At 41.7% G+C, this 27,375-nt stretch overlaps 2 protein-coding genes across 12 annotated transcripts in view; one reads left to right on the top strand and one right to left on the bottom strand.

The window, feature by feature from the left end:
- The window catches only part of OSBPL6 (oxysterol binding protein like 6), a 124,398-nt gene extending 116,910 nt beyond the window's left edge, over nt 1-7,488 (top strand). For 6 of the 10 annotated variants that reach the window (XM_078393903.1, XM_072980672.2, XM_078393911.1 and 3 more), the window contains one exon: nt 322-1,295. In XM_078393903.1, the coding sequence (XP_078250029.1) occupies nt 322-430 (109 nt within the window). In that variant the 3' untranslated portion in view covers nt 431-1,295. Of the gene's footprint in view, nt 1-321; nt 1,296-5,866 lie in introns of those variants that run through there. The other 4 variants (XM_078393898.1, XM_078393880.1, XM_078393914.1 and 1 more) reach the window with 1 other exon arrangement.
- A 5,190-nt stretch (nt 7,489-12,678) lies between these two features.
- On the bottom strand, nt 12,679-27,137 carry PRKRA (protein activator of interferon induced protein kinase EIF2AK2). Of its 2 annotated transcripts, none has more exons than XM_072980705.2 (8): nt 26,971-27,137; nt 24,151-24,320; nt 22,889-22,970; nt 20,907-20,985; nt 17,759-17,876; nt 15,929-16,026; nt 15,003-15,196; nt 12,679-13,615 (listed from the first exon to the last, which is right to left on the bottom strand). In XM_072980705.2, the coding sequence occupies exons 1-8, from the start codon at nt 27,075-27,077 to the stop codon at nt 13,513-13,515; spliced, it is 951 nt and encodes a 316-aa protein (XP_072836806.2). In that variant the 5' UTR covers nt 27,078-27,137; the 3' UTR covers nt 12,679-13,512. The 2 variants fall into 2 exon arrangements, with proteins under 2 accessions (XP_072836806.2, XP_020659761.3); XM_020804102.3 differs by having other exon boundaries at nt 15,022-15,196; nt 26,971-27,135.
- Between the last annotated feature and the right edge of the window lie 238 nt (nt 27,138-27,375).

Genomic DNA, 27,375 nt, shown 5'->3' with positions numbered 1-27,375 from the left:
TTTTGATTATGCTTGGGATTTTGTGCATTTAAAAGGATATTCTTCTGCATAAAGAAATATGCCTATGTGTAAATCACTTGTCCTTTTCAACAGCTGGGCCTGAGTGCATTTAGCAAAGCCGAAATTATCCCAGCTGCCTCTTTAACAGGCAAACATCCCTCTGCTCCCTTTTTTCCTGCCAAAGAATGGGTGGGCAAGAGTTTTGCTTTCTAAAGATGGTTCTGCAAGTAACTATTTTGGATGGCAGTGTCGTTCTGTTCTTATAGGCACTTCTGAATGAGTTTTGGTCTAACAGCAATTTTTTCCCCTTTCAATTTGCAGAAAAGTTTTCGATGCCAATCAAAGAGAAGTTTGGGTTTCCAACGACATGTATTGGGAACTCCGAAAGGATCCTGGCTTTAGTAAAATAGAAACCCTCAAACTCTGGTAAACTGAGAATGTAGATCTAGTAATATATCACTCTTTAAAATGAAAAAAAAAAAACTATGCACAACATGTTTCTTATAGTTAAGGGTGATTTGTGGGTCTGCTGGAAACCTTCCATTTGCTTTTGTATCCATCTTTATAATGGACTTCCAAAAGTGCATTAGCTCAGACCCTAAACATTTCTGCAGCAGGTATTAAATTAAGAGAAAATAACACACCCTTTAAAGATTCAGGTACAGGAAATGCAGCACAAGAGAAGCATGTCTTGAATTTAGCCCAAGATGCTTTGAAGAGTAGCATCTGGTGCTTAAAAGAGACCCAGAGAGGTCTAAAACAAAGCAAGTCCTGTTTCAGCTAACCTGTCTAGAATGTCCACGCCTGCACTTTCTGAATCTTGGGTCACAATACCTGTTTATTTCTAACTTCAGGTTCATTTCTTGATGTACAGTGTGCTTGGACTGGCCATGACACCCCCCCCCCCAAAAAAAGTCATAATGCTTTTCTGGAGGCTTTTCCCATTCACATGCCATTGTTCATGCCTTAAAAACAATGTGAAGTTGTACATTGTCGTTTTAAAATATGTGTTCTTCTTAGACATTTGTCAAGGGCAGATTTTAAAAGCACGTGGATTTTGTTCATATTATAAATAATGAAGAAAGAAAGAGAACTATTTCAAGGAAACAAATTCGAAATGCATTGTAAGGGAATGTGATAGACTGGCACATGCTTTAATTTTGAGCTACTTGGTTGTATGTTCAAGTTGACAGGAAACTGGTTAGTTTTTTTTTTTAAAACAACTTTGGCAAATGAATCCAAAGGTATATTCCTAATGCCTAATGCTGTGATAAATATACCATCTCTTGTCATGACTTCCCATGGCTTCATACTTTGTCTCGTTTCCTTACAACTTTATATAATTGGAATTCCCTGAAGATTCACATATGTGTTAAATGGGGAGGGGGGGAGGAATCTGATTACTTTCGGTAAAGTATCGTACAAACATGTGCGCACACCCAATTTCTGATGCAAGTTTGGTTTTAATGGGAGAAGCCATGTCGAACATGTGTGTCTAATACATCTTGCTACTATGGTTTTTATGCAAAATTATATTTTACCAGTTTCCATAAAGCAACTATATTTTTAGACAAAGAAGCAAGATTTAAAACGGTTGTTGTGTAGCACATTTTTTATGTATAAGTGGAAAAAGCCTGGATGATATATCTCTCAAAGTGAACTGAAGTTGGTTATGCTTTACTGAAGTCAGTATTATTAGAAAAAAGTATCTTAATGTTTTTTTATGTATTCTTGTCATTCATTCATGCCCAATAGATTGATTCTGCTTGCATCTCTTAGGGGCTAATGAGAGAAAATATTTCTTTGTATATATTTCAAAAACAATATTTATATACATGCCTTGCACATAATTCTATATGTGTTTTACTTTTCTTTATAAAGGATTTCTTTAGAATAAATTACCGGTGAGCTTCCATAGAGATACAGAGGTGGCTAGATGTTACAATGATTTCCCCAAAGTAAATTAACTGTATATTTGCTACATATTGCTTTTGCCCCCTCAGGGGCAAACTCGGAAATCTAGCTGCCCATCCTGTCCTCTAGTCGGCACTCCACTCTTGAGAGTGTCCAGAAATGGAGGGACTTCCGTTGCTCCAGATCAAAAAGGAGAAACTCGTCTTTTGTAAAGTTAATGGTTCTTAATTGCTCACTCGAGACAAAACTACCCTAAAACGCTTTGCATTACAACCAGGATAGCTTGCAGCAATATACTCTTCCTGGTATATCTGCTTTCCTCCCAGCTACTGTAAGGATTGCAACGAAGCTTAAAGTGAATGGGTAAGGTAGTGCGATGTGGCTGATGTTGACAGAGTCCCTGCTGCGGCTGAAATATCCAGGGGGTTTGATCCTGGAAGCCTGGTGTCCATTATACCTCTGCCCTCCCAGTCCCCTAGTTTCCGTTTTTATAAGCACATTTGTGAAAGGAAAAAGCTGTTGAAAAATATGGGTTTCCTCCTGACGCTGCTTTGTCTTAGGATGTACAATATTGTAGGAGAATTAAATATCTGTCCATAAGAGTTGCTTTTTTTGGCGGGGGGGGGGGATAGTTTAGGATCCAGTGGGTTTCCTTGATGCTTATAAAATACTCAAGCTGCTTCCAGACAAGTCTTTTATTGTGTAATTCGCAGATTTAACGGGAGACCTCACGAAATGCCCCTTCCCGCTTGCATTCTTCCCATGCTTTCCCTGCATCACGACTTCTGTCCCTTTTCTAACCTGAGAAAATCACCCAAGGAAGGAAAGGTGGAAGAGCTGCACCCCGGCCTCTTTGGGCTGGTTGTGCCAGGGGTCTTTCACTTAGAAACACCCACCCACCCACCCACACAGAAGAGGTTTCTCAAGAAATCTACCCATCTGTGAGTGCCTTTTAAGCTTTGGTGTCTGTTCTGTCAAATGCTTCTCTGATAGCTCCAGGTTCCTTTTCTCAACAGTAAGTTTTCCACTTGCTGGGGTTGCGGTGCAAAAGGGGGGATGGTCTTGATCGCGTCTTCTGGAGCCTGGCACAGGACCCTTGGATCTTAAGAGCTTCCCTTTCTCTACAAACAGCATGTTGCAATCTTCTCTATTCTGAATATTTCCAGAACTCGACCCTCCCTTTCGATTGTCAAATACAATAGATTTGTTCTGTTTTTGAAAAGACCGCACACTTGTCTCTCACCATAATAATTAAATGTAAAGAAAGCAAAAGTGAAGACTAATTTAATTTTCTACGAGCTGCTTGAGAAGGAGTCTCAGGATATGCAGCCTGAATAGGCTTTTTCTCTCTGGCTGCTCCGCTGTTGGGGGTTGAGTGAATAGATGACGGCAGTCTAGAAGCTTGCAACAGAAGCAAAGTACAGTGGGGTCTTGACTTGAGAACTTAATCCATATTGGAAGGCGGTTCTCAAGTGAAAAAGTCTGTAAGTCAAGTCTCCATTGACCTACAGTGTATTGAAAACCGATTAATCCCGTAACAGGCCGTTTTTGTTCCATTTTGGTTTTTTTCTGGTCTGTAAGTCAAATCTCAGTCTGCAAGTCAAACCTAAATTTTGCGGCCAGAGAAGTCTGTAACTCAAAAAGTCTGTAAGTCAAGCCGTCTGTAAGTCAAGGGTCCACTGTACAGACAGCCCGAGGGTTGGGAATCCGTGATCTCACTAGGAAGCCCCATTCCTCTTCTCCTCAGCCCTCCTTCAGTGCTTTGCTTTAGAAAGAAAATTATGTTGAAATGGAACTGATAGGGAGAGTCATAATATACAGTGGACCCTCTACTTACGGAATTAATCTGTATTGGAACGGTGGCTGCAGGTCGAAAAGTCTCTAGGTCTATTCTCCGTTGACCTACAATGCATTGAAAACCAATTAATCCTATAACCGGCCGTTTTTGTTCCATTTTTGTTCCATTTTGGTTTTTTTCTGGTCTATAGGTCGATTCTCTGGCTGCAAGTCGAACCTAAATTTTGTGGCCAGAGAAGTCTGTAACTCAAAAAATCTGTAAGTCAAGGGTCCACTGTAAGACTTAGATGCAGCTGTGGTTTAATTGGTGAAAGACATCTAATTTTTTTTTAAAAAGAAAGGCAGACAGCTCTCCTGAAACATGGGAAGAGAAGCAAGAGCTTGCTCGCTTGCCTGTTGCTATGCATCCCCCACTTCTTACCCAGATGACAGGCCATTTCTTTGCATTCACTAGTTGAAGAGTTGAGTCCCTTGTTCCAAGTGACATCTGTGTGCGGTACGAATTTGCTCCCGCCCTTGCCATCGCTGCAAGCAATGGTCTTGCTGAGATTCCGTTTTAGACAAACTTGATTTAAAAACAACAGATAATATATTCAAAAGCCCCATTCTCCCAAGTCCTGCAGGAGTGAAACTGGGATGTTAAGGCAGGGGCTGAACTGACAGGATGAGAGGGCAAGCATGGCGCTCTGTGCTCAGAGTGCATAGAGATACAGTGAACAAGTAAATAGGCTCACATGCAGCAGGGGTCTTTGACAGCCGAGGCAGCGGTGGCAGGACATATTACTAGAAAAATACTACAGTAGTATCTGCTTGCCAGAAAAGTTGTTCGTTCTGTCATAATAACATTGGGGGGCAGGATACTATATTGTTCATATTTTGCATTCGTTCTAAAAGTTATCCTCTTATGAGGTCTTGTCCTTGCAAAAATATTTATTTATTTATTTATTTATTTATTTATTTATTTATTTATTTATTTATTTATTTATTTATTTATATCCAACTCGGCTTAATGGAGACTCTCCCTTTCATCAAGGCCTATTTACTGGGCAGTAAGGGAGGAAAATACAGGAGGCACATTAAAGGCATATGGCTGGGATCTAATGAAGTGCTGGGCCTGAGGCCAACAGGCATGAACTAGCCTAGTGGATGTAGTTAAAGCTTCTGTTCCCCTCAGTGGAACCTTTATCACGTCAAGTACTACGTTGTATCATAGATTGCTTCTGCAAGTTCTCTCAGTTTCGAAGGCAGTTTGCTGGGGGAGGGGTAATAAAAGGGTTGGGGTTCCTGCTCAAAATAAAATATTCTTTGGGGGGGGTCACCAAGCTGTTTTGTACAGTGTGGCACTTGGCTTGGGCTTCTGCTTTTTTTATGTGCTGAATTAAAAATAAAGTTTTAATGAAAAATTCACTAAGCAACTGTGCCCGAAACGAACAGAGATTGATTGTGTAAAGAGGTGGCACGTCATTTGAAGAGTTTGTACCTGGACCAGTTGATGCAGGACCAGTGAAATGTTTCCTTCTCCCTGTGTGCCTTCGTCACATAAAGACAAAGGTTAGCATGTTCTTTGCCCCCAAACACTTGAGTATATCTCACAGCAGTGATCCATCCAGGCTGGAAACCACTGATTCTGTCAGCCAAGCTACTGATGTGACCTGTGCTTTACATAGTACTAGTGAAATGTTAAAGGCCAATGTGGGAGGCTGGTTTGCAGCATTCACACTGCAGAGGTTTGGTCTTACAATCATGAATACAGTAATAGTAATCTTAGAACTGCAGAGCTGGAAAGGATCCTATGGATCATCAAGGCCAGCCCTTCTTGAGGAGGCCCAGTGAGGGGAATCGAACTTTCAACCTCTTGCTCTTAAGCGAGAGACCTAAACCACTGAGCTCTCCAGAGTGTCATACATTAATTTTTCATTTAATTTTTTTTTATTTTAACACAGGATTTTTAAGGTTTTGAAGAATAACATAAACATACATAAATAGTATAGTCATGAGTAATAAAACTAATCCAGATAAAAACAGCATGACTAAAAATTGACACTCACTGCAACAAGGGCGTATGTATCCCTTATCAGGCAGAAATGCAAGTACCATGAATTTCTGCAAATGACTGAACTCATATGATGGAGACTTTTCTTTGTTGAATTTCCAGATGGGAAGATTGAGGTCTTCTTTGCTCTGAGCCTTTTCCCTCTCCTGCAAGCTTCAGCAAAATCTCAAGAAGACATAGTCTGTATTATTTGTTTCTTTGTTCAAATGCTGCTCATTTCACCGGAAGACACTGCATTACACTATGTAACAGTCACGTTCCCCGTCTGACCTGTGTTATATCATGTGTTCCCGTTTTTCAGCAGACTTCTCCCTCTCTTCTATTAATGATACCAGTGCCGCCAGCCACACGCCAGTCAGAAAATCACCAAATTTCAGTGGCAGATGGAGAGGGCTCTGCAGATCTGTGGGAAAACAGACACCTAGACCTGGAAAAGGTTGGGTTTACATGAACCCAGGTCTTGTACCATGCACGAATCCCCCCCCCCCACCTCATTCTTGGCAGTACAGTACTCGGCATGCAGTTGTCACCATTGCTAGATCAAAGCCTGGTGTGCTGGCAAATGTTGATTTAAAACCTGCTTTTTTAAAGGTCTGGCAATGCTGTCCTGCTGAGTGTTCGAAATGGGATGACGGGGTCCCCAAGCCATTGCAGGTTAATTTTATAGCTTAAAAGGTGTTTGCAAATACAAAACACTGCTTTTGGGCTGTGCTTGACGTTGTGTAAAGGTGATGAGTGAGTAAGGACCGTGACCAACAGTTCACATTTTCAAGAGTAATAAATTTCTTCTCAGTCGTTTCTGTGTTTCTGAAAGTGGTGCCAATTTCAAGACGGAGAGTACAATATTGTTTTCCCTGTAGTATGTGAGAATTTGAGTGCAGCCAACGACTTAAAAAGCACAGATGGTTTCATACTTAATTTTACAAAAGTGAATTGTAGCCCCCCCCCCCAAAAAAAATTGTTGAGCATTTTCAGTTTCCAAATTACCACTGAGTGGCTTTCCTGCAAAATAACCATCATTGTCAAGGTTCTAGTTGTTGTTTAGCCTATCTACCAGCAAACTCTTGGGGAAGGAAAGGTATAAATGATATACCTTAAGGACAGTAGTTGAGTTCAGTTTTGAGATTATGCTTAGTCTTATAGAAGAATCAGCATCATCAAATAATGTACCTCATTTTGTGCAAGTATTTTGTTTTTGTTCTAAGAGAAAAGGTACAGCTCAAGAACCCTGATGAAAGTTGAATTGTCTTGTAATCTAAGCAAAACGCCTGAGCGCAATCCAGTAACTGTGCATTTGAAGTTTAACAAGCTTAGAGAGCAGTGGAATGGGACACGGACTGTGTCCCACCAGTCCCATAACAGTTAGTCTCAATTTGCTGCATTGTGCCCTGTGGCCATGATTGAATTCAAGATGGAAGCGAATGTGTGTGAACCTGAAAGATCAATTATTCCGTTTCCACTGCCAAAGAAACAAGCCAATGTTCACTTGAGAAATTATTTCCCCTCTCCTTCTTTGTCAGTGGGAGCTCCTGAGGCAGAAAACAAAAAGGCACTGGCAATGTGTAGTTCATTTCAACATGTGTGTATCACTTACTTGGGCTGTGTATTAAGTTGTGCTACCAAACAGCAGGAGAATTGTGCCTCTTCAAATGAATGTTGTACAGAGGAATGTTCCATTTGTAAGAAAACAGATCTGAATAAATTCACAACAATTACTTTTTAAAGTCATGTCGATTTTTTTTCCAAAGCTTCCCGATTCACATTAATGCAGCTTTATTATTTGTATACCTGTCCTAGTCATCCTCCACAAATTCAAGGGCCCTCCTTTTGTCACCAGAAGAACAATTCTGTATGTTAGACAGTAAGAGAGAGCTTCATGGTTAAGGAGAAATGTGACCCAAATCTTCCAGATCTAAACCCAGTGTTTGGCTTATTACACCGCCCGAGCTCCCTGCTGTGTCAGATCACATGGGGTTTGTTTGTGTTTCTTTATATTTATCATCTTTCTCTTCCTAGGAGGTCCAAGGCAGTTCACACCAATTAAAAACCTACAATAACAAGTTAAAAATACCATACAAAACAATGTATATAAAAATATTTTAAGATTAAGATCAAGATTAAAACAGTTATGAAAGCTTTTAAAAAAAAGATTTTTAAAAGGAAAATGGAAGTAAGAAACTGCCTCACTATCCAGAACCTGGGGTAGTTTGGCTCTGCAGGGAAGCAGAGATCCAACAGATAGAAGTTCAACAGGGGAAGTGGAGAGACACAGCAGAAGATGTTCCTCTGGCCCACACACTCCACACACAGGATCTCCCTTCTCCTCCAATTAGGGATGTTGATTTGACCTGCAAATCTAGCTTGCATGCAGGTATCCCTGTATCATAGGCTACTTAAGGCAGTGGTGGCTATCATTGGGTTGGGTCAAGGTTTAATCAGACTTTGAGTGTGTTTGGTTGTCTTGATTCCTCCTGATTTCAACAAGTGTACTCGACATTTGATCAAGTCTTGATCCAACCTATTCAGGCCTCAATTCTAAACACACTTACTAGGATGTAAGCCTCGCTGAACATGGTACAAACAAACTTAAAATTGTTCTCATCCAGAGACTTTAATCCCAAAATGCACACAGAATTTTTGAAAAGATGGCCCTGGGCAAAGATGACATTATCTCCTTATAGACAAGGAGTGTCAGCTTAATTTTCTAGGCCTCCAGGATGCTTTGAAGCTACTGATTTGCTACAAATATACAGTGGTGCCTCGCTTAACGAGTACACCGCATAACGATGAGATCGCATAGCGATCCGTTTTTTCGGATCGCTAATGCGATCGCTTAACGTTTTTTGAATAGGGCTAAATTCGCTTTGCGAAGACCGGTAAGCGTTTCGCTTACCGATCTTCGCAAAACGAAGCCCGATGATCAGCTGTTCGGCGGCCAAAATGGCCGCCGGAAGCCCGGAAATGGCCCAAAATGGCCGCGCGCAGCGTTTTCGCGCCCTCGTTAAGCGAGGTGAGGGCGCGAAAATGGCTGCCGGCCATTACGAAGCTTCGCTGAACGGTGAGTATTTGGCCCATTTGGCCCAATGGGTTTTTTTGATCCGTTCAACGATGCTTCAGCATAGCGAAGGTTAATCCGGAACGGATTAACCTCGCTATGCGAGGCACCACTGTACAGTGGGGTCTTGACTTAAGAACGGCTTGAGTTAAGAACATTTTGACTTAAGAACCACTCTCATAGAAAAATATTGACTTAAGTACTTAGATTTTGAGTTAAGAACTGAAAAAAAACCACGTGGGAGGCAGGGAAAGTGCAAAATTTGAACTTTCAGTTAACTTGGCCAGTGAAAAGGGTGCCTGTCTGCTTCCTCACTCCTCCCAGCGTTTAGAGAGTGGATTGGGAGACAGTCTTCAGACTGCCTGGTACAGTGGGGTCTCGACTTACGAACGACCCGACTTGCGAACAATTCGAGTTACAAACCTGCCCTATAGGGAAAGTAAGGACTCGACATGCGAACTTCCCTCGAGTTATGAACAGGGAAAAAAGTCCCCCCTCCCTCCCCTTAGAGGCTTCTGGAGGGGGGAAAAGGGTCAGAAACTTAAAAATAAATACTGTACTGTTAAATAAAGTCACTTACCAGGCCTTGGTAGCCCCCAAACCACAGGAAAAAGAGCAGGAAAGAGCTAAAAGCCGACACCCAGAAAGAGCCTGGCAGCCATTTTGTGGTTTTCCCCGCTCCTCTCCCCGCCTAACAGCTGATCGGCTGGCTCTGAGCAGGCTTCTGGAGGCTTGCTCAGCACCTAAAAAGCCTGCCTGAGTGCCTTTGTGCTGAAAAAACCAGCACAACATGCTTTAAAACATTATTTAAAATTGGCTTCGTTTTTTAAAAAAAGAGTTCTAAAGTGCTGCCTTTAGTGTTCCCTGCCTTCCCTGAACCTAAGGGGAAAAAAGAAAGAAAATATCCCCCTCTAGTGGCAGAAGGCAGAATAGCAGCTTCCCATTAGTTTCTATGGACAGAAAAGAGCAGATACGGATTAAATGGTTTTCAATGCATTCCTATGGGAAATGCAGATTCGACTTAAGAACTTTTCGACTTGAGAACCACCTTCCAATACGGATTAAGTTCTTAAGTCGAGACCCCACTGTACTGTACTGCCTGGACTGTATTTTCCCTGCCTTCCCTGAACCTTTCTTGACCTAAGAAAAAAAGAAACAAAAAAATCCCCCTCTAGTGGTCGAAGGCAGAATAGCAGCTTCCCATTAGTTTCTATGGACGGAAAAGAGCAGATACGGATCAAATGGTTTTCAATGCATTCCTATGGGAAATGCAGATTTGACCTGAGAACTTTTTGACTTGAGAACCGCCTTCCAATACGGATTAAGTTCTCAAGTCAAGACCCCACTGTACATGGAAGATACCGCATGTGGCCTGTGGCCTTATGTAATAGAGATTACGCCTCCTTAATTCCAAATAAAAAAGTGTCTCCAGACTGGAAGATAAGAAAAAAGCATTTTCTCTGTTAAAGGTCAGAATCCTATTAGATTTACATTGTCATAAGTGTGATTGCTAAAACTGCAGCAGGGAATTGGCGCTAATTAACAAGTTACCACTCACATATCAAGTCACATCAGTGCAATATGTTTAGGAATGTGAGTAGTAATCTGTTAATTAGTAGCAATTTGCCACTGCAGTGTATGTAGCTACACTTAAATGGCAGTGTAAAAATCTCCAAGAGGGTTCAGGTGAGTTTTATTCAAGTTTCTAACATTAGAGACACATCCTTATCTCCGATTTGTGTTTCTGATGCAGAAGCTTCATTGTGCAGAATGCATACACTGTACAATGCTATTATTCAGCCCCATCAGTATTAAAGACCATTTTCACCAAAGGTGATGATGCTTCATGCATTTCATGCAAGTGCAAAGGCATTTACCATGCTATACACACACACAGCAAAGAGCACACAGGACCAACCATTCTGGTATCATAACGCAAAGTTTCCTGCATGTGTGTGTGATGGTTTTGTTTCCCTATTTATAGTTGTTCAAAACCAGCTCTTAGCAGTGAACTGCCCTTAAATAGAATGTCACTATATGGGTCAGAATATAGGCTTCTGTCCATTTTTTAAAAGTACATCTTAAGAAGCAGACAGCAGACCATGGATGTTTATGCCAAATAAAACTTTCTAGTCTTCAGGGTGCCATAAGATTATGTTTTAAATAGGGTAGACTCAGAGAAATTCAACAGATGACTTGAAACTGCATTAATTGTAAGTCCTGTGGACTTTGTAAAAACTTACTCCCAAGCTGAATGCATAAAATTGTGTTGCTGAATTCTGTGTTATTTTATGCTCTGAAACTGTTCACAGGCTAAATAAACGATTAACACTATGTTTAAAAGAAACGGGGAAAAAATTAAGGACAGAATCCTGGTGGGGAAACATGGGTTACAAGGTCAAGTGCACAAGAGGCTCCCCTGGTGGGCGGTGTGCCTTACCTTGCTGTGCACATCCTGTTGTACACCAGATGTGAAATCTTGATTAATGATTAATCTTACAGCCTGCCCAAGGGAAGGGAAACTGCTATGCATGGTTTGTTGCAACAGGATTTTGGCCCGTGTGCTTGGGTAAGAATCTACATCCAAGAGAAACATCAGCCATTTACTATGCCTTCTAAAGGAATAATTCTGTAATGAAATGAGGTGGGCACAAATAACATTGTCACACTTTGTCTGTGGCACCATACGTGCTGCACAGGCCCATCTCAAACTCCCCAGGTGGCCAGGCCGCTCTGCTTTGTGTGCCACCCGGGTCCTCCTCCTCCAGTGGCGCTCCTGTCAGGTCAGTCAACAGCACCTTTAGCACATATTGATGGACACAGATTCCTATGGGCCAGCTCTGGTTCTTGCTTGAGGGCAGTGTATTCTTTGCCTGATAAAAAGAATATCATCCGCAAATAGTATATTCAAGTGACAATGGCCTCTCTTGAAGTTCTCCCCTCCCCTAAAGAGCTACTGTTAACATGAGTGCAGCTGATGTGTAGATGAGTTACTGGCCACATGACAGTTCAGTGTAACCTTCCACACAATAAATCTTGGAAGACTTTAGTGACAGCTTGTACGGCCATTGATGCTGTCATTATTTAAGGAGTACTTTTACCAGTTCCACACCCCCAGTGAACTTCCATGGTTGAGCAGGGATTTGAATCCAGGCCTCCTGAGTCCTATCATTCTACCCAGTACACCACACAGTGTATCCTTTGCGTTGCATGGGGTGTTTGTGTGTGCTACACCACCCAGGCCCATGGGGATAAGAAAAAATGAGAGAGAGAGCAGGTGTTTTTGTTCATACAACCAGTGCATTATTTTGATTTCCACGTTACATGTTCACGAGTGTATACAAACTGCTTTAGGTAACACATCTGAGCCAGCTCTCTTTTAAGGACAATAAAGTTGTACACTGACTAGGTGTGGTTGTCTTTGGTGATCCATCAGGTGAACTTGAGTTAAGAGGAACATTTAACTGCTAGAAGATCCATGGCTGTTTCTACTTCCCAAGCTGACACGGTAGGGAGCAGAAGTGTTTGGGAAGGGTGACTCACCTGCAGAAACAGTGCCCTACACCAGTGGTCCCCAATCTTGGGCCTCCAGATGTTCTTGGACTTCAACCCCCAGAAATCCTGGCCAACAGAGGCGGTGGTGAAGGCTTCTGGGAGTTTTAGTCCAATGCTAGTCCTACACAACTAACATTGGACACCCTGCCTTGAAGTCTACAGTTGCTCCAACTTAACTGGGACACTTCCAAAAGTGTCCACCATCATTCCACTGACCCTAACAACTGCATACGCAGCCTAATAGAACACTGACAAATGTGACATTTGGTGACCAGCACACTGAATAAATCATGAAAGACTGATGTTTCATATTAACAGCTGTATTTATTTCCAGTGAAAAGAACATGGAGACACCTCTTTTCCCATCCAGTATGGCCTATTGGGATTACCTCTAAAAAATGCTGGCTCCATGTTATGATTTTATTACTACATATTTACAAAACAAGCAATGAAATTCTATTCTAAAATATAAAGGTAAAATGAAGTTTATTAGTCCAGCTGTTCTTCAAAATCAATTTATTAAACAATGACTAATGGCACGTTTATAGAAAAAAGTGTAGTGATGTTCATAAATTCATTCTTTCTATAAAAATCCATTCTTTAAACCATAGATTTTTAAAAGGCCAAAATTCACACAATAAAAGAAAAATCCAAATACAGGAAAATTTGTAAGACATCAGACCATCACATGCAGCTTTTCAAAACAGTCATTCCTGGGGTGAGGAGGTTTTCAGATGCCATCGGCTTTGGTTTCATGACTTTCATGGAAGAGTCTGAAAGCTTTAGGATATATGCTATAAAGGCTCAGACCTACATTGTGGTGCTAAAGCTTAATGCACCCCAGAAAACTGTTCCTTAATTCTGTGCTAAACACTTTCCTCAGCCCAGTCATTCAAGAAGGGAAGTTACTGTAATTGGGAGTAAATCATAATGATGGATCTCCCCATGTCTGTTGCTAGGTGTGTACCTGGGATTCCTGAGTCTACCTATCCCAATAGTCCCAATAATCTGGAAAACTGCTCATATTGAATAAATACCCTTTAAAATTATGCTCCTCTCTAAATATTTCATTCTGCTTGAGGTTTACTTCCTTCCAGCCATGATCTTTAAATATTGTAGGGCATTGTGAGCAGCCACATTATAGGCATTGCCCCAAGAAATTCCAGTCCCATGGCAAACTGTGATTGGATTGGTTGAAATTTCTACAAGACATTGGAACTGTCCGTTCACACTGAGTTCCTCTGAAATTAAAAAAAACAAATGCGGATTATTGGATTTTTTAAAAAAGAAAGCAATAAAAACATGAATTTTCTTTTCCAAAATGGAACAACAGGTTCAATAACAACAACAATAATAATAGGGATGTACACTACTACTACTTACTACTACTACTACTACTACTACTACTACATACTGCTTCCATTAGTGCCACAGCACTACTCTGGGTGGTTCACATGACATAGCCAGGCGAAGCTCCTCTGGGAGCCGGTTCCACAAAGATCGAGCCACCGCAAAGAAGGCCCTACCTCTCATAGAAAGATTTATAGGCCTCCCTCAGCAGGCTCTGATCTAGATTCTAGCTAGGCTCATACAGTATTCTCAGATAAACCTTCTTATAGAAAGACTGGGAGGAATTCCAGTGGCTCTTCATAGAGTACTGGTTCCCTTTGGGCTCCTGATGGCCTTGGCTGTAACTCCCTGAATTCCTGAGATATGCCAAAGGTGGCTGGCCATTTTAAATTAAGGCTTCTGGGCTGTTCTAGTCCAAATGCACTTAAGGCTGGGCGATCTAGTATAAACCTCCTCTTGAAAAGAGAAGTGCAGGCCTCTTTCCCTTTGTGGAGAAAGGGGTGGAGTGACAAGGGCCCTTCCCAGAGGGCATGGCAAAACAACGTTTGACCAAGTAAAACGCTCAGGAATGACATTTCTCAAATGTGATTTTTTTCCCCCCAACATTACATTTTTTTGAGAGCCCTTTTCAGGCACTGGTCCAAAGCTAGAACAAATTCAATGTTTGTGTGTTATTGCTGAGCTGTAACTAGATCACCTGCCCATGGCAGAAGCTGCTCCAGTTTATATTGAAATCAATGGAATTTATGTCAAGACTAACTTTATTAAAACAAGTCCTAACTTAACACAAGCTCCTGTCCTATGCATATTTGCCAGAAAGTGATGCTTTATATCTAAGTAGGCTTGGATAGGATTGATGGACTGGATCCAGGCCAGGACTAGTATATGTTTGATAGTTCTGGAGACAACTGGATGTAGGGATTAGAACAGCTCCGTTATAATCCTAATTCTTCCCAGAATTTCTGGCACAGTGCAAACAAACCATCACTTGGCATGGTTTGCTTTTGAGCATTTTGTGAAAACAGTAGGCTCTGCCCAAGGCATCTCGACAAACTAAGCACCGTAATGTTGAAATATCAAAATACCTTCTGTTCACCCTGCACAATCTGACCAATTCTCTGATTGCCACTAGCACTAGAGCTCTTAAGACATGATGATCCTCCTGAGGCTGGTAAACAACTATCCATCTCCATACATTTGGTACATTTCATCCAAAGCTATTCGTTCTGTCTGGATGGTGTTAAGACAAAAGACAATGAGAAAGAAGCTAAGTCTCACCCATGCTGACAGTTCTTACCGATGTTCAAATACGTTGCAGTAAAGCCCTGTTCGTCTGCAATTTCTCCAAGGAGCTGCACATAATCTGTGTTAGGAATACTGAGAGGACTGATCTTCAATAAGGCAATTTTTTCTCCTGTGGAGTTCCTTAAGGTGTCCCATGTACATCCCAAATTATGACTCTGTTCGTTCCCCTGAAACAAATCAAGGGGTTGTTTTCTTGGCAGATATTCTCCAATACTGCATCTAATGAGGCCAAATACAAAAGAGGCAGGGCTCCTGCACTTTTATAGTAACTGTAGAAGAGGGAAAGTGATCCGCGGTAGTTTACTGGGCACGTGACTGCGAATGAAATGCCTTTTTCTGTGTAACCAGGGAAGGCACAGGAGCCCTGCCTGCCTGCTGGCCAGGACCGTCCAGCCACTCTAACACCGCAAAGCAGAATGCTACATCAATGCTAAGTGGTAAGTATACGTAAGTAACAATGATCGTCCTTGCCATGTAAGTGCTTGGTGAGGAAATGAGTTTTCTTCCAGCTTTAAAGAAAGCAAGCACTCGTTAAGTTAGGTGATTGGACAAGCATGGCTTTTATGTATTTCAAAATATGTTACAAATATTCAAAGGCTGTCCAAGTTACATAAGCTGTAGGTTCTGGGGCACCAACACCCAAAGGGCTGCAAGATCTCCTAAGCCTACTCGAAAAACCAAGGGGGGGAAGAAGAACTCATTGGCTAGATGAAGGAAAGTGAAAGGTAACTGGCCAATAACTACACTAGTCAGGACAAGAGGCCTACTTTTTCAGTACATATATACTGTATGTAGCCCCCTGGGGAATTAAAAAAAGGGGGGGTTATTAATGATAATAAGATTGTGTTGTCATATTTGAACAACTAAGCAGTTTCTGTAAAAAGTAGTAAATTACTTACTAAAGAATTTATAATACAATCTCCAGAAAAATTGTGGAATTTTTCTAATAATTTCTCAGCAGCATTTCGCTTGGCTAATTTTTTAGATGTCCCCATTCCTGCATAATGGAATAAAAGCAACAATAAAAACAACAACAGTATTAATATGAAAAGCAGTAGTAATAACCACAACATGATAAACAGAAGAAGATTAAGCTACCTATCCATAGTAAGCAACCAAGGCTGCTAAATTAAATAGGACCAACTCCTTGGTCTATGCTGCTGTGACAAATTTGAAACATACTTCTCATCATTCAACCTGTTTAGCTTCAGCAAAGACACGGGTGTTCAACTATAAAACCTGGGAGTTCCCCTCTTGCTGTGATTCATCAAATCATGCACACTAAAAGGGAGGCACAGAGCTGAGGAAGGCTATAAAGGCAAGAACTAGGCTGAAACTAACCCTTGAAAGCACAACCTAATTTTAAAGTAGTTTCACTAGAACTCAAGATTTTCACTGAGCAGAGACTGACCAGGAAACAGTCTGAAAGAGAGGCCTTGCTTAAGGAAACAAGAGACAGAAGGAGCTGCGAGCTACTTGCTGGTAAAATGATACACACAGAGGTTAGAAGGGCCAAATCCCACACGTGCTTTCTAGTATCTCCTGGGACTTAACAGCAGTTCTGTTTGGAAGGAGACCTTGACATACAATGTAAGTAGCATGTGGTATGGAGTCTTGGTGAAGGGGGCTTAATGTAGAGAAAGCCTATAATAACTCCTCTTGAGAATTTTAGGAATTAAAAATCAGCTGCAGCTGTACAAGTCGCGGTGTGCAGTCTGGGGACTGCAGCTACTAGCATTAACTGTGGCATTATATCCAGAGTATATGATTCTTCAAATTTCAGATTACTTTCGTCCTTAATTTTGATGATAAATTACTTTTGACAAACAGAATGGACCTGTGCTGAATGCAGAAGATGCACATGAGAAATCAAAGTTAATCAAAAGAAAGAAATCAAAATAAATAAATAAATAAATAAATAAATAAATAAAGTTATCCGTCTCTTCAGGTAATAGCTAAAAGGCAGGTGGTTTTTGCATTACAATGGTCTCTTTCCCGTTTCAATCTGGCAGCTGTACAATAGGACCTGGGCCATCACCTCGATTCATAAATACAACTGACTCTTCAGAATAAAAACTAAAAAACCACCAAACATCGAAGCATGCATTTTCAGGAGACTGTGGAGCAAAATTCCTCCAAGGGTAATGAATGACTGTGGATGGAAGGGAAACAAGAAAGCTCATCAGGAGACACCTAAGAGAACTTTGTGGCATTGTGCTTAACAGGGAGAAGGCTTCCTGAATAGGGATGCTTCCCTTCCTCCCGCCTCTCCAGCTCCGCAGCTTGGGATAACTAACCCAAGCAAGACGTGAGGGCAGAACATACCCGTAACTGTCCCCGTGTGCATGTGCCAGGATAGGGGAGCTATAGTGGCTTCCGGTGCCCTGTAGAGATCCACACATCTGTACATACCCACCGGTGCACAGAAAAAGTGTGGACCCTAGATGTTCCTAGGACAGACCCCACAGCACAAATGTACAGTACTAGAAATCACATGAAAGTACGTATGCTGACTTTTAAAAAATACACACCTCCTGAACAGCATGCACGCGTTTAGTTTAACTTTCACATTAACTGTTCTCATTCACGGTAATTCACAGCAGAATAGTACAAGAGAATAAAAATACTTTGAAACCAAAACTATACATAAACGAATATGGGCAATTCATTCAGATTATGTGTCATGTCATACTGAGAAGGAAAAAACAAGGTGGGGGAGAAATGGGTACCTGTTTCCACATGAGCTTCTATCCGGCAAATGATTGAAAATTCTCTCTGATGAGGTGGCCCCGTCTCCTTTGCCAGTGAATACTCGGGAAGCCTCCAACCTTTCTGAATAGCCAGCTCCTAGTGGGGGAAAAAGATTGGCCAAAGAAGTGTTTAGCCTGACCTTAAAGCAACAGTGACGGTGGCAGTCTTCACAGTCACAGCTGCAGAAACAATGGGGATGCAGAAAGACAGACAGACATACCCCATCTAAAATCTTCCTTCTTGGTCCTTTTGATTACATGGGCCAGCCAAATTATATGTTTTACATGTTTTCTGAAGCTATGCCTGCCCCTGAGTGAAGGAAGTCAGTTTGCCAGATCATCTGCTTTTAATCCCTTCTGCATTTAGCATCTTGTCTTTTATACAGTTACAGTTACAGAAACCTTTATTGGCATGCTGCATAAATAAAACGATAAAATAATAAAATACCGGGGAAAGATTCATTACTGGGGGGAGGAGGAACCAGAGCATCAAAATTGGAGCCCCTCGTTTTGGGGGAACATGTTGCGGCGTCTCTGGATAATGGCCTGGACGTATCTAGCGGTTGATAGAGTGACTTCCTTACTAAGGTCGCCTAGAAGGTACTGTATTTTCCTCAGGTCTGCCCATCCGGAATGAAGGGGGAGAAAGACCATCTGATGTGACAGGCGGATATCCTTGTACAGTGTACAATAAAATAGCATGTGCTGCAGGGATTCAGTCTTTCCCTGCCCACATGGGCAAACTCTCAATTCTGTTGGTAAGCCCCTATACCTGCCCTGCGCTAGACTTGATGGTAATATGTTACATCTAGCGAGGGTGAATGCCCAGCAGTCTTGTGGCTGTTCTAGAAGATGAAGGTAGTTGGGTCTGCGTCCGAGGGTGAGAGGTAGCTGAAAGTACAGCGGAGAGCAGACTTTCAGGGCCGCGCTAAACAGCGTTTGCCCTTCTATGTCCAAGACCCTGTTTTTGATGGTTTGGAAGACCCTAGAGGGGGGTATTGAACCCATTAGGTCTGGTGACAGCCCTAGGGTCTTGATTTTCTTTAAGAATAGGGCCAGGCCTTTGGGTAACAAACTGTCAGCAAGCAGGGCTTGAAGCAGGGTGTCCTTAGGAGAGAGAAAACAGATTTTGACCCAGTATTTTAGGAAACTGAGCCAGGCCCTAGTTTCAATTCTCTGTTGACCGCATTCAAGACATAGGGCAGCATATGGAACACAGTGGGGAAGGCCTAAGATTTTGTATAGAAATACAGATTGGACTCTCTCCACGGAGCTGTGTAGTGAGGACATCCAGATGGGGACGCCGTATAAGAGCTGTGAGACTGATTTCGAGTTGAAGATCTGCAGGGCAGCGGGGATGTAGCCATGGCCCCAGGTGTGGTGGAAACGTAGAATGTCTTGGTCTTTTATACACAGCATACTACACTAGACTACACAACTCAGAAGGTCTGAGTTCAAATTCCTGCACAGTCATGCAGATTCACTGGAGGGGGTGTGTAAACTGGTTAAAATGTTCCTTAAATATCTTACATACCTTGAAATCCCTATCAGGATTGCTATAAACCGGTTCTGAATTGACAGCACCTAACAACTTTTACAGTTGTTCATTCTGAGATAAAAGTGGGATTCTCTTGTGAGTGTGGTTGCTGATACATGCACCTTTTAAGATAATTACACTGTGAGAGGAAAAACAGGCACATTCCCCTTAATGCCTAATTTGACACTGACAGGTTTGGGCGAAACCTGATAGAATTGTTAATCAAATTTTGTACATGACAATAAGTAATTGTCAGGATCAGTACTGTAAAGAGAAGCAAAGCTTGAAAGTATACAACTGAGGTGATTGGAACAGCTGTGAATGGGATTGGTCATCTATGGGATAAAACTAGCAGACCAAGCATACACAATCTGTGGGTTGTTGAGGGTTGTTGTTGGTGATGCTGGTTGGTGTATTCGTGGAGAAGAGTCGTCTTGTTCCTGTGCTGGAGAATCCTGGAGGAAGCCGTGTCTACGAGCTTGGAATTGAAGAGGAACTCTGACTACCTGGTATACGACTACTGAACTTATTTACTGGACATTGAAACTGATATATGCACTAAACTCTGTGGAAACTATTGTGCATTACTTTGGGACTGAGAACAAAGACCTAGCTGTAAATATACTTGTATATTCTGTAAATAATACAATATCTGCTATCAACACTACTCTGGTGCTTGGCATATTCATCATCTCAGGGAAGATTTTTTTGGTTATCACACCCTCGTGTGTACCTGTACTACCGCTACTCTGTCAGACACTCAGTCTAGACAAAACCCAGTGGGACGTATTTCTCAGTCAAAACAACAGCCCAGTAGAAAACATTGCTCTCACAAATGCAGATGCTGGGAGCGCAGCAAAAACTTGTTATGTATCTCATTCACTGAAAATGTGGCTGTTGATATGCTTCCACAGACACATGCATGAGAAATCGTGACCAAGGTCTCTTTCCTTTTCCATCATACATTTTGTACTCACTCTGCTTGGCTTTATATTGCTTATTCTCTACGTTCATTCCTGGTTGCCAACATGAGTTTTTATGTCCTATTTTATTCATTTGTTTCATCCCTATGCATCCTTCTCCTTCCTTCTTCTCTTCACTCACTTGAGCTACCTAATTCCGACTGGTTGCCTTATTTTCTTTCACTGGGACATAAAAGAGGAAAACATGCTTTGTAACTATATGGATCTGAAAGTCCTTTGTTGATTTTATTCATGATATATGTTGTAACTTTGATTCTGATTTTTGATTTTGTGTCTGGTAACACAAAATCTGTTACTGCTTGTTGTCATTTTTGATTTTATTTGTCTAATAATGTTTTCTATTTTTGTGTCTTGTTTTTTGAGTGTAAATTGCTCAGAGTGGCCCTGTAGACAGTATAGGTGGTATAGAAGTCAAATGAATAAATGGATGAATACTTTAGTACAAAAAAATAACTTTTGACTCTAAAAACCCAAAGACAGACTGTATAGATTTAAAACAAAAACACCTGGTATATATGGAATATAACTGTAACTTGGCACAGCCATCTTGAGTCTCACTGCCAGGAGAAAGGCAGCGTAGAAATGCAAACCAATCAATCCAACTTACCTGCAATGAACCTATGGGATTGGTCTGATTTGGTGGTTGATTGGATGGTTCTGGGATTACAGGGTCTGGTACAGACATACTAAAATGAACGAAGTAAACTTAAATTACTGATTTAGTGTTTATGATTGACATCACTATAATAATAACTACTAGGACCTAAATGAGAAATAATATGAGATTGAGATTATCCCATAGGTTAAGATCAGATAAAAGAGTCCTGGCATGCAAAAGATTGACATATTTATTACAGCATGAGTTTGTGGATGATAGTCCACTTCATATAAGATGCTGAAAGGAATTGCAGACATTGGCTGAAATCCTTTCCTTTAGTATAGCGAGTCTACTGGAGTAGACCAATTGAAGAAATGAAACTTTCAGAGAAGTTAACACACCAAATCCCCAATAGGCCTACTCTAGGTTCAGCTTACTATGCTAAGCATTTCAGCCAATGGAATCTAAGGGCAATTAAACACAGAAAGAATTGACAGTGATATTATTAATAATGAACTTTCACAAAATCGCCACTGACAACTTTCCTGGCACTAAGTAAGCCAATTAACACACATAGCATGATAACAAATCTTCCATCTTAGTTCAAGTCTTGGCTGATAAAACTAGAATGGCATGTGATGAAAGGTTGTAGCCGATGAATGTACGTGATATAATAAGATGCAGTCCTTAAGGTGCCATGTGATTATAGTTCCATTGCAACAGATAACATGAGCTAACCCTTTAGCCATGGTCTGCTGTGACAAAACTAGCCCTTTGGCCACAGACGGAGAGACCACCACTAATAAAAACATCATGAGAAATAGCTCATGGACTTTTCAGCACCACAGTGACTATATACGTCTTACAGTGTCTGAAGACTGTATTTTGCAGTTTGGGATTAAAACTTCCCCATACCCAGCCCACAGGGTTCAGTCATACTGACTGGGAAATGTTGGGAGTTTCTTCAAAAAGTAATTTTTCCCAGCACTGTATCTTGCTAATATCTGCCCTGGCCAAAGAAAGAAAATTACAAAAAGATCGTCTTATATAGATAAGAAAATTACAAAAAGATCGTCTTATATAGATAAGAAAATTACAAAAAGATCGTCTTATATAGATAAGACAGCAGATTGAACAATTATGTAGAAAAGTAGCAGAGACTGGCTATTGTTTTATACTGGAAATACCAAAACGAGCACAAATTCTAAACAGGATCTAAGCTTGGTGCATTTGCAGTAATGCCACAGCAGTACATATGCAGATAACTGAATAACAAGACTAAAAAAAAAACCCCTCATATGCAGAAAAACTATACTTTATAATCAAGTTTCCATAAAGTTATAACTTCACGAAAAGTGATAGATACCGACCTATAATGCTGTCACAAAATTGTACCTTTATTACATTCTCAAATTCTAGAAAAGAAGAATGATTTTTAGGGCAGTAACTTTTTTAATGTTACAATGGATCAGGACTCTCGCACAAGTTTGTTTCACCACACAGACACCTAAGAGGAAAATGGCCCTAGAACTTGAACCCTTCTCCTATAATTTTAATGGAGCTTGTCTCTCCGAATTAAGTGAGTTTACTATCACGGCTTTCGTCTCTTTGGTACTTGTACAGCTCTTCTCCAAAATAAATTATTTACATTTTATTTTCCAGCAATTCTCATTCAGCGGTAACTTCAGACCTACACTGGCATACAATCAGCTCACTCAAAAAGTGGGGAGGGGATGTGGACGTGCACACAAGGCCTTCCCCTCTGGCAGATGCTTCTGGATCAATCAGGATTCCCGAGGAAGCCCACAGAGGAGTCCCTCTGCGTTATCGGAAACACCACAAGAACATTGCCCCTCACTGGAAGGTGTGGGACCAAAAAGTCAAGGCAAAGGTGGGGGGCAGTGGGTCTGCATGCATGCCCACATCCCTTCCTCAGTTTTAGCCCTCAGGTAAGTAGGAGACTCTGTCACAAAGGTTGAAAGGAAACTCACCAAATATGGGAACTCTCTTTCAAAATGGTCAGTGCAGCTTCTGCAGCTCTGTGTTTTGCAACTTTCTTGCTGGGACCTTCTCCTGGATTCATCAAAACAAAAGAAAAAAGCACACCTTTGTACATGTGGTTTTTAGTAGAGGACGGAGATATGAAAAAAACCACCTCAAACCTTGCGCTCTTCATGTCAGGGATGACTCATGATCTGAGCAGGAGAAAGCTCACCCTGTCGTGCTGGGAGGGAGAGAGATGTCCCAGTGTTAAAATGATGGAGCCCTGCTAGCTGATATATTGACTTTGAAATAACTTTCACTCCAAGCTAATGTAGTTTTCAGGATTTAAAGCAAGAGGTGATCAATGTTTCTAGTCTTACAACCAAATATGCATTCCTAGAAACCTGCCACAGACTGCACCAGAAGACCCTGTGAGGGTTTTGCCCATTCCTGCTTTAAGGGTTGCAATCCTGCATGTGTTTACTCCCAAAGTTCTGTCACTATATGTCACATTTATCATGGGGGGGGGGGGAAGAACTGCTCTCAAACAGACCCATTCCAACATCCCCCCCCCCAAGATGATGAAAGAATCAATCTTCTCCTGTTCTGCCAGAGCGAACAAGCGCCCTGGGAAAGAATCATGGGGTTTGTTTCTACACATCACCACATCTGCTCAGCCTCAGGGTCTCCAACTTTATGCCTTAAATGCAAACTTCCAGAAAGGACAAGATTCTGCAGCAGACATTTTTCCCAGCAGCAAATACTTCATCCTGGAGCTTTCCAAATGCCTTTACTCACGATGGAGGCTGCAGAGGCATATCCGTACTGATGGCCATATTTAAGCTTCCTCTCAGTCCAGCTTCTTGGAAGTAGGAGAAGTCCATAGAGTCCCAGTTCTGCAGTTCTAAGATGATTATATTATTCTTATTATTAAGAAAAATCCTTTTCCCCTTCTAACTCCCAAGGCTTTTCTACACATTTGGGGAGCTGTCCCCATTCGTGAACCTTGCTTATCAAAGTGTTCCTTGCATAATTATGATGTAAATCATCCACAGAGTGGGTGTACGGAGTGGAATGTAAGTCAAAACAACAACACTAATTCTGCCCTGACCATTTGTGTGTTCAGAACAAGTTGACATTACCCATTTTGTAAACAGCAGGAGTGAACTAAACAGAAAAACCCTTTCATTCTTCCAAAAATGAACACACAGGCCATGTGATTCAGAAATCAAAGACAGAAATCACAGCCATGGGCAATGCTATCACTAACCTGTTGCTGTTATATCACCTACGGTGACTTTAAAGGTGAAGAGTGGCATATGTACTTCTCCCTCCGCTTTTTCAAATTCATATATAGGATTGAGATTAGCTTTTGAGCTGTATTCATGTAACAGCTGGATTGGTGTTTTCCCTGGTTTGGCTGCAGGAATCTCCTCCATGCTGCTCAGAAAACCAGAAGACAAAGTTATTAAATACTTTGGGAGTAAACATGAAACAGTTGCTTTGAAGCACACCTTTTTAAACAACCCTCCCTCCACCAACAGATCTAAGCACTGTATAAAACATGAAGCCCTTTATATTCAGTTATAACTAAATATGTGTGTGTCTGTCTGCACATGTGCACACAAAAGGCCAAACTACAACACATTTCTGAATATATGCAACCAGATCTCCTGTTTCTATTAAACAAACAAACATGAAAAATGGAGGATTCTGGATACATGTGGTTGCACTGGGAGATTTAATTCTCCAATCCTCAGCTGCTGTTTGGTCCACTGCTAAAATTTACAGGAACCTTCTTCCCCACCCAAGCTGAGGTGGTGTTACTTATTCATTTTGATCTTTCCTGCAACACCATGATCCCAATTCTAATTGACACCATGATCCCAATTTCTGCTGGTTTAGCTTTAAAATTTATAAAATGTAACTGACAGAGTTTGTGCACATCAGTTTCAAGCAGTATGATTTAAAAAAACACACCGAGTAAAAATTGGTATCTTCTCTTGTGTGCGTGTGTGTGCATGCATGGATTTAAAAGTACATAAATGATCACTTGGTCTTCATTTGAAACATTAAAGAACTTTTACTGTTTAAGAACACATGTACTGTACTGTAGAATAAACTCACAGTGCTTTTGACATTTGGTATTTTATACATAAACTTGCCCTTGACTTAGTTATGTTCCTATAGCATCCTTAAATTTGACAGAAGTAGTTAGCCTAACAGACAACTAACTCTCACATTCTAATACTATACCATGTTTGATCCTATCTGACAAAATGATATCTTATCACATATCTACCACCTATTTGACTGCTAACTGCTACTTGCTTTATATATCTATGGGGTTGTTAATCCTCTTAACATTTACTGGCTAATGCTGGTCTGATTCTGACTGGTCAGAATGCTTCACCATGCAAGTACCACATTCTAGTCCTTTCCAAACAAACACATATACATATACATGTTGTGTTGTATAACCATGTCTTCCAAGATTTCCACAGTTTTGCATTGCAAAAATATAAAGAAAGAGAAGATCAGGCCCCAACGTTGCCATATCTTGTCTACTTTGGCTCTTCTTTTCCTCCCCACCCTTCAGCTCTGCACTGCACAGCCTATAAACAGAAATCCTTATCCATTCGCAGTTACTGTATTCTAAAAGCTTGTCCTGGGCTGTCTATCTGAAACGTAATCCTTATGTACTGCTGGAACAAAAGCAACAAATCAAGGTAAAGAGCAGACTAATGTTTTTTCATAGCTCTATACAAGGATGTTCACAAAGATTTTAAAGGAAAATTCAGGAACAGCAAAAGAAAATTTGCTTACAGAAGAAAGAATACTGGACAAACCAGCTAGACAAGAAGCATGTCACGTACAGTTTTGTGCATACTAGATATGTAAAACAGGAGTGGAAATGCAAACCTCAGAAGATACATTTAGTCTGTTCCACACGAGAGCTATGATAAATTTATTATATTAGACTATCAAGAGTCTAATACAGTATAATAAAGAGAAAAAGAGCAAGGGGAAGAGTAGGAGAGGAATAAACTCAATGGACAAGAGGCTCAATAACATGCCATATACATTAAGGTAAAACTCCCACAGATACACTTTTTCTATGTGGGAAGTTATCCTTCCCATGATGAACGCCTCCGCCCACAGTAACTCCTGAGGTGCATTTCCCACACATCTGCAAACATCCTTCTGCCCTTTACATGTGATCAAAAAGAAATTGCTGCTACAGTTTTCCTTTGCTTGTTTTTAATAATATTTCTTAATCAGCTTTGGCATCCAATATTGGGGGGGGGGGGGGGGGAGGCAGAACAGAAGTGCTTCGAATAAAGAGGTGTGAGACTGCACTACTAAAAATCAAGCAACTTTTCCAAAATAATCCAAACCAAAATGTGAGGCTGACTTAAATAATAATCATCACGTGGCGACCTTTTCCAAGGTTTTCCAGGTAGACAGTGCTGAGAAGTGGCTGACCCTTCCCTTCTTCTGTGGTTGCCCTGGGACTTCTGTGCAGCTTGCCCAAGGCCACCCAGGGACTTAAATTAAAAACCCATTTAAATCGGCAGTTTTAACTTGGGGGTCTCGGCTACCTGGGTGGCTGGCTAACAAGATCTATCTGCAAGCCCGCCTTTAAGTCCCCTTCTAAGCCCCAGTTCGGGTCGCAACATCGGAAAGGGGCCAAAAAAACCCCTCAAAGGGCGAAAAGGACAGGAGATCGTTGGTTCCCCCCCTTTCCCCCTCCCCATTCTGGAGCGTAAGGTGTCAGCCAGAGGCCAGCTCTCTTTATCCTGGGGTGAAGTGTGCTCAGGGTCGCGGTCCCGGGGAAAGTGGGGTCAGGGGGCTGTGGGGCGGTGGGGGTGCAGGTCACGTGTGCTTCTTGACAGGGCACCCCGGCGGCGCCTGGAGGGCAATGGCCGCGAGGGGGATTCTTCCCAGGTTGCAGGATCGCACCCGGGCTCATCCCGGCCGGCCCAGAGAAGGCGGCATTCATCACCCAGGAGAAGACGGAGCAACCGGCAGGTACCTCGGAGAGCCCCCTTCCTCCCCCCCCCCCCCGTCACTCCTCCCAGCGCCCGACCTGAGGGATTTCTGCGCCGCCGGGGATGAGCTGCGCGCCTCGGCGCCCGGGAGGGCTTCCTGGGGGGCGGCCTCTATCTCCGCCGCCGCCTCTTCGTCCTCCCCCATCCTCGCTTCCGGCCAAAAAGCCTCGCTCTCGCCGGCTCGCCTTCCTCTTCTCGCGCACACACCGTTGGCGCTGGTCACGTGTCCAGCGAGGGCGCGACGGTTGGTCCCGGCGGTTCGTCGGGGAGGCGGGAGTGGTGGGTGAGGGAAAACAGCAGTGTTTGGAACAGTATACAGTATATACTATATGGATATATATATAGTATATACATAGTTTTTTTGGTTAAAGCTTGTATCTGTTATATAATACCAGTCAATGTTTTTTATAATTGACGGTGCCTGGTGTTTTTGAATAAGAATA

Source organism: Pogona vitticeps, chromosome 1 (genome assembly GCF_051106095.1).
Source record: "Pogona vitticeps strain Pit_001003342236 chromosome 1, PviZW2.1, whole genome shotgun sequence".
NCBI classification, from domain to species: Eukaryota; Metazoa; Chordata; class Lepidosauria; order Squamata; family Agamidae; genus Pogona; species Pogona vitticeps.
This window is presented reverse-complemented; position numbering and strand designations above follow the sequence as displayed.

Excerpts from the sequence above, each read along its gene's own strand:
- PRKRA (XM_020804102.3), bottom strand. The coding sequence starts at position 27,077 with ATGGGGGAGGACGAAGAGGCGGCGGCGGAGATAGAGGCCGCCCCCCAG. Across the intron at positions 16,027-17,758 it reads AGAAGCTCATGTGGAAACAG|GAATGGGGACATCTAAAAAA; the intron begins GTACCCATTTCT and ends TCCATTATGCAG. Across the intron at positions 15,197-15,928 it reads ATTGTATTATAAATTCTTTA|GGGAACGAACAGAGTCATAA; the intron begins GTAAGTAATTTA and ends GATTTGTTTCAG.